The following is a 15,909-nucleotide window of genomic DNA, read 5'->3' on the forward strand; positions in this document are numbered from 1 at the left end:
TAAAGTTGTCTCTGAAAGTTTGATGCAATATTACAGGAATAAATGGGAAGAGTAAGATTTCTTAGCTATTGTGTTTTCTCAGACTAGGTGTTTGTTTTGTGAATGCATGTTACCAAAAGATATCTGAGTGCAAAAGGAATTTAAAAAATTAAACTAATGTCTAGAAAAATCTCCTTTTTGTGAATAAACTTTTATTTCTTTTACCAGCAAAGTGCTATCACCAGAAGTCCATATCAAGATCTTTAAGCTGATCCTGCTGTTTCTGTTAGAAATGGTGGCCAAATCTCTCCTAAAATAGCATTGAAAAGGAAACCATTGAAACACATTCAATTGACTCATTTGTCCAGTGATGTAATAGATACTCCTGGGCAATGGACAAACAGTTCTTCGCCTTGAGTATTTGCAGTCTGTAGTGTATCCAGTGCTCTAGATCCAGTAACATAAGCAGAGAAAAGTCATAGTCTTTCTTCAACACGCTCCATCAAGTGAGAATGATTTCCAAAGACTGTCAAATGGGGCTTGGTCCAGAAAAACGTGCAGCAGGGACTGACTTTTTTCTTGCTGCTGCGGTAGTGTCCACCTTAGCAAAAGCTAATACAGCAGTTGCATCAGGCACTGCAATTGGTCACTTAGAAAGACCATCACTGGTAACATGGTTGCTGGCAGAAAGAAAAGATCAAATTTTCTCTCCTTATTCCAGAAAAAAAACAAAAAAACAACAACAAAAACATTGTGAGAAAAAGCAACAATTAAAACTCATGTTTTAAGTCTGTCTTCAGAAGGGTAAAGAGGCAACAAAATCACTGCTTTTTAAACAGCCTCTTTTGGCATCTTTTCAAAGATCCCTAGAGTCTGATAAGTATTTCTGGTCATCTGTAGAAGATAGTCCCAAAAGTCAAAGCCTTAAAAGTTTGAAGCACAGAGGATGTTCTTTGAAGATTTTGGATGGGAATCAGAGTCAGGTTTATAATGGAAAGCAAAGTCCAAGCTGAACTGGCCTGCTGCCTTTACACAATCCTTTTGGTTAAGTTCGGAGTTTTGGTTCATATGCATGGTATGCGTCAGCTTGAAGTCATTGGTGGCATCATATCCATTCAAACATACTGCTTGATGTGTGCTAACAAAATAGACCTGTGTACAAATGATTAATTATATACAACCATTTAATTAGAAGTTTGCAATTTGCATAAAGCATTAAGTATTAGTGGTGAAGAGTACAAAAAGGAGGAAATCAAAGAATACCATTAGTAGTGGTGAGCTGAACAAATAAACTGCGGTCACTTTATACTTGTTCCAGCTAAATACAGAAATCCATGCGACTGTTTCATGTGATAGTTTTATGTTGTGTTTATAAGAAGTAGGATGAAAAGAATAAGGCAGAGAAAGGAACAGAACAGGGACATTTTTGTTTTAAAAAAATGCCTAAAATGAATGGAAACCCATTAATTTCAGGAACAGAGGAAATTCCTGTTTATGATATCCTTTCTTGCAAATATTCAGGCAGGTAAGCTGTGACTTCTTTTTTGTTTGATTGCTTTTAGTGTTAGGTTCCTGAATCTGTAATGGGAACATTCTTGTAGGATGTTGTATATGGATATAAACAGACCTTCCTTTAGTATGAACTGCATAATAGAGCTTGTGTTCTTCATGGTATTTTTCTTTCTTGAGCCCTTAAGTGTCTCCTTCAATGATTTCGCTAGGATGCAGGTTTTCCCAGACTTTATATGATGTTGGTTTTGCGAGGTTGCACTGCACATATGCAATCATGAATGCCTAATTTGCTTCAAAGAAGCACCAGAAAATGCCTGACGGTCTTTTAAAGTGACTGAATCTTGTATTAGAGGTTGCAAGTTTTTAAAAATTACTCTCAAGCTCTGGAGAGTCCACCGAAGATACACCTCAGAAGAAAATGTATGTGTCTGGCCTCCATCCAAGACAATTTGGAAATGAAAGAGCTTTGTCTAAAAACATTTCTTGCACTTTGCCATGGAAGTTTCAGAATGGTCTAAATATTTAGCAACGTGGACAAGAACTTGGTTCAAAGCTTATCCAAGCAAGTGAAATGAAAAATGGCATTTATCCAGAAGTCAGTCAGAAAGAGCCAAACAAATAAGTGAAGGCAACCTGGTTATAAATAAATTACAAAGCAAAAAAAAAGTAATGCTTAGTATTTATGTGTTTTCTGAGAAACCCAATATGTATTTACTGCCATGTACAAGTGGCAGTTGCAGTTCAAAGTACACTTACAGAAGTATCTCCCCTTGAGAAGATACTAGTTGGTCACTGTTCTAGTAGGCTTGGATAAAAAGTTTTAACTGCAGTATAAACCGTGGCAGAAAAAGAGCATGTTTTCCAAATGCGTAATTTTCTTCTCTCCGGAGAACTACTTGAGCTCAGCAAGGATAAATACAGTCTAAGGAAGAGATTTCCTGAAAATTTTCTCGTCTTTCCACCCCCAGATTTCTCAGGGGGTATGTGCTTGACCCCACGGGAGAGCACAACCAAAGGGCTTTGAAACAGAAATAAAAACGAAGAACAGAAGCAGGAGCTTTTAAAATGAAACAGGATTTAAAGTGACTTCACTGAGGATAATCCTTTCCCACAGTGTCTAATGCTGAAAAATTCTCATTTCAGTTCCCAAGCAGTTTTCAGACATTCTCCTAGACAATGACAGGGAAAAAAATTTGGGACTGTTACTACTTTTTTCCTCTTAAGAGCAGAAGGAATATTAGCAGCCAGTCATTGGACTATCCTTGTTAGTACCTGCGCCCTGGGAACCATCAGGTGAGTCAGGTGAAGTCTCAAAGGCTGCTGTAATGCCATTCTTGGAACTTCACGTCTTCTAACTTTGGTTAGTGAGGGAGGATCTGCAAATCATCATTACAGGCTTCCTCTCAGATTTGTTGTATAAAGCAGTTAAACATTTTGTTGCTAGTAAAATGAGCCTCAACAAATACCACAGCTTTGGATGTGGGAAGTTTTGAAGTGGACAGAAGCATGAAGGAAGGACCTTACTGGTAAGAGAGTGAAAGTAAGAGAATATGAGTCCTGGGAGAGGGCTTGACAAAAATAGTAGGGACTAAGACCTATAAGATCTACAACACTAAATTTGAAGAAGCACATAGGGGACCTAAGTTTCAGAAGGTTCAGTGTTGCTGTAGGCAAAGGGAAAATCAACAAAACTGCCTTCTGAAGGCTGAAATGGAGTTAAAGAGATAGGGCTTTGGGGATAGAAGCTTGGTAAGAAATTAGCAATGTTGGGGTTAGGAGAAGTCGTCTGTGATGTAGGGTCACGCAGGCTGCTAAGAATGTAAGGAATGGGAGATAGGAAGGGAAAGAAAGAAATATGGTGAGTAAGGGTAGCTTATAGAATACATACATATATATAGAGAGAGATAATAGTCTGGACGAGAGGGAACATCAGAAGAGGGCTGGGGGTAGAGCCTTGGCAATAATATGGAGGTGGATAACTACACTCAAAGCAAAACAGGTGGCTGATGACAGAAGACAGTGAAGCTACGTAACAGCAGCTCCTCCAGCATGAAACAGCACTGAGCTATCTTGGTCAGTGCAGTAGCACAGCAGGCTCTCGCCAGTGTGTAAGCAGAAGTGTGTTCTTTATACATCAAAGTGCTAGCTGAAGACAAACACCTTTCCTCAAAGGGGTTATTGCCTGCAGCATCAGCACCTCTTGGTGCCTGCAGGCAGAGGTTCAGACACTGGACAGGCCACAGCCAAACACATCATTGAGCATGCTGGGAAGACAGCTACACATAGAGCAGTCCTTTTTGCAACAGGCTGGATTGTATTACAGTTAAAAATTAATTCCCATGGAAATCAAATATTGAAACAATCATGATAAGGTTAATAAAGCTTTAGCAAAGAAAAGCACATCAGCTTATATGGTGAGCCATCTGAGGTTACAACAGCTTTGATGGATGGGTGGAATGAACTTCAGACTTCATCTTGCCTGGTTTTGAGCAAAATGATTCCCAAAATGTTATCCAGAGAATCAGTGGGTTCTGCAAATGACACAGTTAACAAATCAACATTTTTTATTTTTCATTCGTCTTTCAGGTTTATTCTGTATAATTTCTCATTCAAAGGTTATCATGCTACCAAAAGCCATAGTTAGATGCTCTTGGTACACTGGTGTGTACCAGTACCATCTGAGGTTAATCTTCTCCAGATGTGTGGCTGTATTCCTGGCCTGCAGCTACATTCTCCCACCTTCACATTCATCACACCAGCAGTGAGTTGGTTCATAGGCTGAATGGGCAGAAAAGTATCCCTTCCTTCTGTACTCCCCCAAAATAAATAGGCTTTTGCAAACTTGCTTTTTGAAACAAGTTCAAAGAACTAAAGACAAAGAAGGGGTGGAAGGCAGAGCTGAAGGGATGAAAGGGAGTGGGACTGTCCCCTTGGGAAGCAGCTGCTCAGATTTCCTAAGTGTATTGTCAAATACCACATCCAGAGGGGTGGGGGGCTCTCCTCTCTGTGACTGGAGTCAGACTTAAAGATCACTTAGAAGATGAGATTTGGAAGATTTACATGGCATTAAACTGATGATCTGTGTGATCTGCAGTGAAAGCATAAAATTATGGTATATACTATCCAAGACAGCATTTTCTGCTGTCTATGAAGAAGTTTTAAGACCGAGGGTAAGCACCCTAACTGACCTTCTGGGTTTGTGTAGGGATTTTTTAGCTGTTGGGGCAGCTTTGTGCTTAAGCCTCCCACTGTTGCGTTATCTCCAGAGCAAGGAACTGAAACTCCTCACTTGTTAACTTTGTGGGGTTTGAGACAGAATTTAGAGCTTTGCACCTGACAATGTGTCAAGCTATTTGAGGGGCAATATGATGAGAAGTCCCCCACCAACACACATCTTTGTGCCTGCTCTTGCAGCACTTGACCTACTTGTATCATTCTAAGCAATTAATGAAAATTAGTGGGATGTGTGCCTCCGTAGTATAACAGACAAGGAGTTTTAGCACATTGCAACTGCAAGAAATGTGGTTTCAGGAATGCTTTTCTCTACTTGAGACTACTATGTCTGTTCACTGTGTTCAATGTGACATCCTTCTTGGGCCAGCACGGAGGTGTCTGGGATGGTTGGTGATATTCATTTTAGGTGTCCCTTGGATGACTTTTTCCAATACAATTTTGTAAGCTGTCCACTCCAAGGTAAATTCTTGGGAGTCATTTTTATGGTTGGGTTTCCTTGTAATAGCGTATTTGTAAGAACGAGAAAGATTTGTATCTCTAAGAACTACATCATTTGTCACTTGACACAGTTGTATTGCCTTCTGCCTTTTGAGGGGTTTTTTTTACATCCTGTTTTGTAGTTGGTTTGGTTTAGAGATGTCCAATGCTATTATGCTTAATATGTATTTTGAAAATGAAAAAAGCAGATATATTTAGTATTTTAGATGACTGCTGATATGTAGCAAATGGTTAACATTATAGTGAAGAAACAGCTAGAGTATTGTATTTTCATATTCTCTTAATTTCTGCAAGTTTTAATCTGAGAGTAGTGTCTGCTGTTAGACTGTGACTCAACCAAATGTCATGTGTATATGTTGGAAAGTTTGGATCCAGACAGTTCTTTTAAGCGTTAAGAGTCCATTTTTATTGAAGACTATTAAGATAATTGTTCTTCAATTAATTCAGTTCCATTCTGGGCTTTTTTCAAAAGGTGCCGATGCATTTTGTTGGTAGCAGAGGACAGGATTTTTGAATTCTTAGCCATCCTACTCATCAAGAGTTGTTATTAAAGGAACACCAAATGTTGTGGTAGCTTTTTCCTAGAGAAACAGCAAAAACACCATTTCCAGGGCATATTAAGTTAGTGAAGATCTGTTCAACTGATGTCTTATGCCTCTTCATTTTCCTAGTGTATATGGATTCTTTGTTAATGTTTTATCCCCCAAATCCCACTAGCATCTCTAAAGTCATGCCATTTTTAGATTTCACAGAAAGTAGCCCATAAATTTCTTAAATGTTTGTGGGAAATAAACATAAAGGAGGTTTCTCATTACCTTTTGTTAGATGCCTTTCTGGTTGGCTTCAGCAAGTGAAATGTATAATACAGGCCTATAAATGTGTGACTATAAGTACATACTCCTAGAAGGTTCTGAGCCTGAGAACATCAAGCAGCAGGGGCCTTTTTCTGTGGCTTCATAAAGTGCATTTAGTTAATTTACTCCATACATGGTTTGGCTTAGATACACATGTACTCCTATAGTGCTGTCTCCCTGGCTGGTTTCTTGTCAAATCTGGTTTCACAGCCTGGGTGAACATACCCTGAACACACAGTTACATCTGAAATCAAAACACTAAATAGGGGGAAACTAAGAATTAGTTGGGTTTTCAGTGTTAGCTGTATGCAATATTCAGTATTGTCTTTGGCAGATACTCTTATTTGAAAGCTCACTGAGTCAATATTAAGTCAATATTTTAAGGAATCAGAAAAAGCCAAATTGTTTCTCACTCTTTCCCACTGTGGGCCAAGCTGATTTCAGATACTTCTGTCTCGTAGCTTCCTGGCAAATGTTCCAGTAAATTGTATCACATTTATGTTGTGTAGAAACCATTTACCCCTTAAAAATTCTACATTGATCTCCACTGGAGAAAGATGTTTTTAGTAGCTGTCAGTGAAAGGCTGAATTCCCTAGAAGTCATCAATAAATACAGAATTGTTTGCAGTTGTGTGCTGTAGCTGGCTTTTTCAGATAGATTTACTATAATATGCTCAGACTTCTTAAAATATGATCTCAGATAGCTTTTAAATTACACATGTAGCATTGCCAGATAATATCACTCTATCATAAAGTTTGTTGAGAATGTTTTCCACCCTTTTATGATACAAGGCTTGATCCTGCATGATGCAAAGTTGCCTGACAGGGTGTAGCTTATGCATGAGTGAGCTAGAATGGAGTATATGGGCCAGGCAGACCCATGAAGGAGATAGACCTACTGACCTTGGTATTAGTCTTGAGCAAGTGAGCAAGTGCTGATGTGGGATGAGAATGCTCAGAAGACCTGGGCTGATGAGTATCAGTCAATAGCGCAAAAGAGGAAAGGTAGCATTGCCCTAAGAAAAAGTTCACTTTTTCTCCTTCTTTTGCTTCCAGGTCCTACTTAGACATGTATAAGGTGATAATATTTAGCTACCTCTTCTGGTTTGTGCTTACTATAATCTTCATAACGGGAACCACGAGGATCAGCATATTCTGTATGGGCTACTTGGTAGCCTGCTTTTATTTCCTTCTCTTTGGTGGAGATCTGTTGCTGAAGCCCATCAGGAGTATTCTGCGTTACTGGGACTGGCTGATTGCCTACAATGTCTTTGTGATCACAATGAAGAACATCCTCTCAGTAAGTAGATGCTGCCTTTCCTCTTCCCTCAGCACTCTGGTTTCATTGGAAGTGTGCATAGTGCATTGAGTGATCATTAAAAATCCTTTTCAGGACCACAGCCTTCTCAAGCACAAAGCAGGCTCCATTTTAATTCAGAAACTGCAAGTGCTTATCCAGGGAATGGTAATGCATGTACATTACAGGAAAATATGCACATGAGTATTCAGCTGAGCTCTGTGAAAACTCACAAGCTATTGTCAAAGGCCCAGGTTCTGCTTTCTTTGCCTAGTAAAGTCTCTCCTTAGGAGCTTTGTGAAAACCTCAGTGGAGTGAGAAATGAGTAAGAAGTGCAAGATTAGTCATACCATTGATAAATAATGCACATTTAATTAAACCTTTTATTTTAAACTGGAATGTTCAAACCTTGTACTAGATGCAGTTGTCTTTTGATGTAATGTAATTAGCGAAGTTTACAACAAAATTACAAGCTGCATTCCCATTTCTACAAAATAGTCAAGGTTTGCTTATATTAATTAACTTTTTAGAGCAGATTCTTGCAGTAGCACTGATAGGTGATTGAGACAAGCCAGTAATTTAAATATTTTTGAAAGACAAATTTAGATTTATTCCTGGCAATTGCATTTTAGCTTTGAACATTTTTAGTGCTGGACTGAAAAGAGCAGACATTTTTATTTTTACATTTATGTAAGTCACTGCATTGAATAAAATTGATTTATAGGTAGTTTGAATTTGCAACTGTTCTAAGTGGTTACATATGTGCTTCATTTTATGCTTGGGAATTCAGTGAAGCTATGCGTGTGTTAAGTTTGTCCATGTATGTTTGCAAGATTAAGTCAATGATTTATCAAAGTTGCTTAGCTGTCACATCGCATCATGTGCCAGACGTATCACTTTCTCTGCAAAAACACAAACAAAACTCACATACTTCCTATCTCACTGATAACTGAAGAAACAAATTCTTGCTGTCTAAAAGTGATGTGTGTCATGGGTAAAGGCACTCTTTCTTCTAATCTCTGTTTTAATGAGGAGATATAATACAGCCAAGGGTGGTAACAATATTCTCATGTAATGGAAAGAGGTACAATGTTTCTTATCTTTATTTCTGCTATGTCTTGTGATATGAAATTGTTCTTCTACTTTCCAGATAGGAGCATGTGGCTACATTGAATCATTAATTAAGAACAGTTGCTGGTTGATTCAGGCATTTAGCCTGGCTTGTACAGTTAAAGGCTACCGTATTCGTAAGTATAGATCATTTTTCATTATAATTTTCTATAAATAATCACCTTCAAAATCTCCTACAATATTTAAGTCATGCCCCCTCCTAATATACTACATTGGGAAAAAATAATACCTCTAAGTTCAGTTAATTCAGCTTCATCCTCCATTTAATAGCAACACAAAATATTGAAAATATTTATAGAACCAAGTGGGATACCTATGCAGAGAAAACTGTGAGCACCCCCAAACACATACCCACAAGCAGCATTTCCTGTAAATGGACAATTTGGTGATACAGATGCTTGAGGCAGTTTCCCTGTATATGCAGGAGATGTGATAATTAAGGATATAGTTTCACTGTACATCTTGAGCTAAAATTTCAGCTCACCATCACTGAAAGGAGAGGACACCTTTTCCCATCTGCAGAGTCCCACTCCTCCTTGTGTGCCAGGTTCAGTTGCTCAAAGGGTAAACCAGTTCAGCTCACTGAAATGGCAGGGGCTAAACCAGCATAAATGTGGTAATTTTTTGCATGCATAGTGAGTTAAGGCAGGTTTTTTTTGGAGTGGATAGTGTATGTGGATGGAGGTGAGAGAATGGAAGAACAAGGTATGGAGAGCAAGACACCTCACCTCTTAATGAGATATTAATTTGGTTCCATTTTGTCCTGACACCCCAGATTGACAATTTGAAAACACCTGGGGGGATGGGAGTGGGTGTTCAGGGTTTTTTACTGAATTTAAAGAACAGCTTCATCCTAGTGAGTCTGCAGACTTGTCTTCATGCCTCATCCTAATAGATAAGTGGGGAGTAGGGGAAAAGAAAGGAAATATGAAGACACAAATTCATAAGATAAATGGTGCCCTGTAGTTCTTGTAATATCTGAAACTTTTTGAGCATCAACAGAAACTTAGACACAGGTTTCTGACTCCCCAAAGAATGGACAGAGCAGGCTTTGAAGCTCTTGGAGATTGACCTTCTAGACCTATTACACTGGCTTGCTTGATTGTAAAGCCAGCTTCGAGCCAGAGTCTGTCCCTTGAGTCCTTCTGCTCCTTTCTATAGGGCAGCATAGGCCCTAGTTTATAGTCTAGCTCCACAAACCCACTTTTAGTTCTTTAATATTCCCAAGAGAACTGTCTTTTAAAGAAAAAAATGAAGGAAGAAAGAAAGAAATAGCCCAAGCCAAAATCTAGAGGTAGAAGGAATGGGATTTTCTCTCTGCTTGTCTCATTCTACCCCAAAGGAAGTAGTTTTGTGGTTTCAAATATTTTTTCTCTTATGCAATGGAAAGAAACATTGAAATGAGTTGCAGAAAGGAAAAATAAAAAGACTAGGTGATGGCAGTCAAATATTTTGACAAAAATAAACCCCTTTTTCCTCATGTTGATAATGTTTTTAATAGGAAAATGAGACAAAAAGTCACTTGAAATTAAAAAAAAAAAAAAAAAAGACATGCCATTTTAGAAAGTACTGAAATCAAATATTTCAGACTAACAAAAAATACTCATTTCCCATTCTTTGTTTTCAAGTACTTATTAAGATAGGGTGAATTTGTTTGCTCATGGTTCACCTTTGGGGAATTCTCAATTGTTGTGAGATATCTCATTGTTGGAAGTTTTCCAGGTTCTTCTAAAAGAAAATACAGTGTACTTCAGATGGAAATGCATGGCAGTTGTCTTAAGAAAAATCTAATTAAAGTACTTCAGATAATTTTAAAGGCTAAGATTAAAGGCTATGATTAAACATTATAAAAGAATACTTAATACAACAGTCCTATGCTAATGTTACCTTTTCCCAGCAACCAACAATCTAGATTGTAAACTTCCCAGCGGAGAGGCAGGAATCATTTGGGACAGTATATGTTTTGCTTTCCTGCTGCTGCAAAGAAGAGTCTTCATGAGTTACTACTTCCTGCATGTGGTTGCAGATATAAAAGCTTCTCAGATCCTAGCATCAAGGTAACATAAAGTTTTAAAAAGTTAAACAGCTCAAGTCTGTCATGGCTATGGTACTTACTTGTTTACAACATGTAGTTCCAAAAGAGTCCTTTAACATTGGTTTAAACAATCCATGCTAAATTCATAATTGCAAAGCCAACTCTGACTAAGCACACATGAGAAAACAAATTAGTTGAGAATCTGATAGAAATGAAACCATCTTTCCTACGAAATACCCATTTGGTACTCTTATTAAAAGCTGTGAAAGTTGATGTATGTTGCATCATTCTCTCAACATCAGTATGTATAGGAGCGAACGCTGAGTTTCTAAGCTTTGGAAAGAAAACGTTCTATCAGAGCCTGTTTGAGACAATGGGTCTTAGAAATCATGACTCACATGAGGAAAAAGTACAGGTAAATTATGACATCTGGCTAGGGAAGAACTTCGGGAAGGCACTTGTAAAGTGTAATATCACTGAACGCTGAGGTATGGCAAGGAAGTATCACCCTCTTTGGGCCCATTACTTACACTTTCCCACAAGCATCCACTCACAGCTATGACTGGCACAACCATTTTCTGGTTTTTAATGAGAAGCCAGAATGGGAATTAAATTCTGGTCTTAATTTCAGTGAGATTTCTAAGGAATTATTTTTATCAATTTGGATTAAAATGTATTGGTTTGGATTTTGACAGCATGGTCTAAGCTTGTACTTTAGTTAAAGTTAATATCATGAAATACAAATTCCTCTCCTAAATATGGTTAAATTGTGATCTGAACAATAACAAAGAGGATGCTGTGAGTTTTCAATGGGCCATAAGAATGTAGGAGTGATTAAGTTGCTAAGGAAAGCATGTCATGCCTTGTACTTTGCCATATTTTGGGACAATAATGATTACCAGTATTGATTATATTCCTTTGAAAAAATGTAGTTGTGGTTATCCTGCATATGACATGGTAGAGTTGTTAATCTTGCTGAAAACATGGTTGAAAAATTAATTAGAAGTGAACTTCAGAATCTATAGCTGTTCTTACTGAATTCCTGACAAAAGAAACGCTTTACGTCAGTGCTGCTTATTGGAGATAGACTCTCTTTTAGAGTCTTCAAGAGCTAATGAGTGAATGAGAAAGAACGGCCAAGACTTGTGATCTATCTGGACATGAAAATCAATGAGTTGGTTAAATTTCTAATGAAATTGAGTTAGAAGCCATATTCTTTTGGCACACCAGAAACTTGCTCAAGGATTTGTGTCATCAGATTGAAAGCACTGGAGTCTTCAGAGAGTAAAAGTGGAGCTGAAATTCATTGTGGCCCTGTATAAAACTGGACTTTAATCACAACTTCCACAGGTGCTGAGGCAGGGAGACGAGGTGACTGACTATAAATGAAATGACTGTAAACATCGAATGACTAGAAAGACCAAATCCTGGAGGTGGAAGAAGTCATACCTCACCCTTGAGCTTACTTATGTTTTGTGTTTTTAAGGGCTGGAAACTGAATTCCTTGAGCAACTTTTAGAGGCTGTATAGGGGTCACAACATTTAGCCCCAGATCTTGAAATGATTGACTGGAAAGATATTTGTATTATGGAGTAAATAACTTCTTTCAGGCCTTAGATTAGTTGTGTTTGATGTAGAGCTCATGTACAGAGGGAACTCTGTGATTAGCTGGCATAGGGGAAACTTAGAAACATTTAATGTTTCATCTTCTTTTTAACTTTCTTCTTCTCCCATTTCTGCTATAGGGGTGCTGAGCTTTTCCAGGCTACAATTGTCAAGGCTGTAAAGGCAAGAATTGAAGAGGAAAAAAAATCAATGGATCAACTGAAAAGACAGTATGTATTTAAAGTATTTTTATATAGATACATACATAATGTGTCACTGATTGTTGATACTTATCTAGCACCTTCTTTTGTAGAAATGCTGATTAGGTTTTGAAGTATGATTTTGCAATTATAAAAAATGCTCTCTGGGCATTCAGAGGTCTTAGGTATTCCAAAATTATGTAGTTTTAGAGTCATGTTTTCCAAAGAGACAACATACTGCAGAATATAAACTTGCATTTAAGCACAATTACATTCCTAGGACCAGTGGCTGTGAGGTTAACTTAAAGAATCAAAGTGCAATGTACTGACTAACCTGTTCTTGGTGATCCTGAAACTAATGGAAACAGATGTTTTGTACAGTGATATCGCCACCCCTGCTTATTCTGAAGGTTCTTCTAGAAATCCAGTGATGATAGGTTAAGAAGATCAGCTTTTCACTGTTCCACACCTGAGGATCATAGCAACATGACCATATAGTCTTCTGTTAAATACAGGGCTGGGAGGAGATCTTTTTCCATTTTCCTTCCTTTCACTAATTCCCCTGCTGTTCTCTCAGTGTGCCTTTCAGTATCTCTCAGAAGAGTAGGATAGTCAAATGCAAATCCCCTATGAAACTCTTGAAAAGTGTAGGCAGATTACTAATCAGAAGTGAGAACATTAACCCTATCTCACCTGAAGGTGCAAGCCTAGATGCTTAGAAAATAGGAGGCTGAGACATGGGAACTGGGTTAAAAAAAAAAAAACAAAACAACAAAAAACACACACACACACACACACACAAAAAAGAAAACAAAAAAAAAACCCCACCAAACCCAAAAAGCCCCCAAAAAATCCAAAATCAAAAAACACAGAAATTGGAATAGTAAGGCACCTAGTTTAGGAAGCTGTAGTTAAGAGTCACCTACAGAGACTGTAATCACTATGTGTTAAGGAAGCTGAGTAACATCCTGGCCCTTCTTCAGTGAATGAGAATATTCTCATTGACTTTACCATTATTAGGATTTTGTTCTAAATACCTGTATTCCTAGTAAAAAATGCTGCATGACTGCTCCTTCTGTTTATTTTGTGGTTCCTCTCTAGTGCTTGAGTGCAAAACATATATGTTTACCTTCACTGAAAATATTTGCATTCAACTTCACCGGCCTGGAGGTCCTTTCTCTTTAGACAGGCACTTCTCTTGCATGCAACCAGCATGCTTCTTTTGTAACTGCAAAAAGCTGTCAAAGCTCCTCTACCACTAAGCAAGAGAAGTCCTAACTGCTTCTTAACCAGATGTCAAAACCCACTACTGACAGCTTCTTCCACATCTGCATAACTGAAAAAGTATCAGAAGGCTGTAGGGACCATGCTCCCTACCCAGATGCTGGGGATTTCCCACCCACTGATGTATTGAGCTGGTGCTGGTGCTGCTCTGTGCTTGAAATAGGCTTATCCCATTGGACAGGATGTGCCTGCCCTGGAAATAATACTTTTCTGTTAATTCTGCATAGTTTAAGGCATAGGAGATGATATTGCTTGTGACAATGCAAAAGCTAATCTATGTTTCTAGGATAATTACCAGTTTATATTTGCAGGATGTCTGACTTCAACAATAGAGAGTGCTTCCTTTATTTAATTCAACTGCACATCAGGCTGATTAGGATAAAAAGAACCATTAGCATGACGATAATCTATGATTATGCTGAAGGGCGGGATTAATGACAATGTGGATTGGATATTTCCTTTGGAAATGTTCAAGCATGTGTGTGTATGGATGTGTTCGACACTTGTTTTTCACAGTGGGTCGAAGAGCAAAGATGTGAAGCTAATAAGTAAGTTTCTTCCTTTTGATAGAATGGATCGCATCAAAGCCAGGCAACAGAAGTACAAAAAGGGTAAAGAGAGGCTGCTAAGCATGACCCAGGAGTCCTCAGAGGGGCCAGAGATCCGGAAGGTTTCTGAAGAAGATGATGAAGGTACCATTAGCTATTGTTGTACCATAATTGCATTTGAGCACTGAGGACCTAACAGACCTAATAGCTGGACAAGTGACAAATTGTTCTTCAACACTGTCAGCATGTAACAAGGTTGTTAGCTGAGTATCAGTTTGGAGCTTAATTCAGAAAAGAAAAATGGGGATTTTGTACTGCAAGACTGTTTAGAGAAAATGGTTTGCTTTGAAATTGCTTTTGATAACTTCAGGCTGTTGACAAAGCTGAATAGGAGCAGAGGTTTGTTTTGAACAAAGTCATTTGTAAACGACAGTGTTACAAATAGGTAGCAGCCACATTTTTCCAGCAGCATTTTCTGGATGCTCTGAGTTTTTTTTAGTCACTGAAATGTTTGTATACTTTTAAACGTTGTTTAAAACATAGGAACAAATAAAATGATACCCATCTACTGACACATTTTTATTACTGACTTGGCATTATCACTTACTGGATTTGAAATTTTTGGAGCCTGAAATACAGTAGAATTTGAGAGGAGGCAAAATACTGCCTTGTTGAAAATTACAGTCAACTGTGACTCTGTTTTAAAACACAAAACTGCATATCTTAGCTGGCTTAGAGTGGAAGGTTATTTTAACTGCTGCATAAATCAGTATTTCTGCTTGGTGGTCATGCTTCTGAATGATTTTAATGTTGAATGTGTTCAGTAGATCATAGAATCATAAATCTGACATCTGATGTGCTCGTAAAACTTTAGCTCTTTTAAGAGAAATTAAAAAATATGAATCAGTGTAAGAAACATGTTTCTCATTTTGTAAAATTAATATTTGAACGTATTTTATTTTAGGAGAAGCAGACAAAGAGAAAGCCAAGGGCAAAAAAAAGCTGTGGTGGCGGCCTTGGGTTGATCATGCTTCCAGTAGGTTTTCTCAATCATCTTACAAATATGTGGATTTAACCCTTATATCCTTGACCAGAATGAAGGCATTCCCATGACATGTTTGTTTTATGCCTGATTTTATGATTGTGACTTGATAGAAGGCTTGGGTTTTTTCAACAAATGATTTCTACTTCCAAGACCTCAAGAAGTGAGTTTAACCATACTTTGAACTTTTGTGTGTCGAGAGCATAGCTAGCTCATGATACTTTGGGCATTCTCAGAAAAATATTAGATCAGATAAATGTGCCAAAAAGAATCTATCTTGGCCTCAACAGTCTCAATTCTCCCCTACTGCACAGCACAATATATTTAAAAATGAGAAGGAAAAGGTTTGCCAATGAATTCTAAGATTAGTCATAATTTCTTTTTCATACACACACATCATACATCTCTTTTTATGGTTCATCAGTTATTCTGCTGTCAGCTGTAGAAATCTGAATACCACAGTAAAGCAGCAAGACTATTCCCAGGACTACCCCATGTAGAGCTCAGCTGAATATGTCTCATCACACCTTAATGTTCTGTTGATGCCGCTCGTTTTGTTATTTCCAATTTTTTTGTGTTTATCTGAGAGCAAAAGTATGTTCAGCCTTGTGCACATGAATTTAATATCTTGTGCCACTCATATCTTTGTATCATCATGACATTTTAATTTGTTTTGTAGCCCAGTCCAGA

The 15,909-nt window shown here is 37.9% G+C and overlaps 1 protein-coding gene across 1 annotated transcript in view; it reads left to right on the plus strand.

Annotated features, from left to right (window-relative positions):
• Positions 1-15,909, plus strand: part of PIEZO2 (piezo type mechanosensitive ion channel component 2) — a 297,942-nt gene that overhangs the window by 236,032 nt on the left and 46,001 nt on the right. The window contains exons 26-31 of the mRNA XM_065667981.1: positions 7,134-7,377; positions 8,525-8,621; positions 10,403-10,562; positions 12,286-12,375; positions 14,200-14,321; positions 15,142-15,213. Of these exons, the coding sequence (XP_065524053.1) occupies positions 7,134-7,377; positions 8,525-8,621; positions 10,403-10,562; positions 12,286-12,375; positions 14,200-14,321; positions 15,142-15,213 (785 nt within the window). The remainder of the gene's footprint in view (positions 1-7,133; positions 7,378-8,524; positions 8,622-10,402; positions 10,563-12,285; positions 12,376-14,199; positions 14,322-15,141; positions 15,214-15,909) is intronic.

This window comes from Lathamus discolor, chromosome 2 (assembly GCF_037157495.1).
Source record: "Lathamus discolor isolate bLatDis1 chromosome 2, bLatDis1.hap1, whole genome shotgun sequence".
NCBI classification, from domain to species: domain Eukaryota; kingdom Metazoa; phylum Chordata; class Aves; order Psittaciformes; family Psittacidae; genus Lathamus; species Lathamus discolor.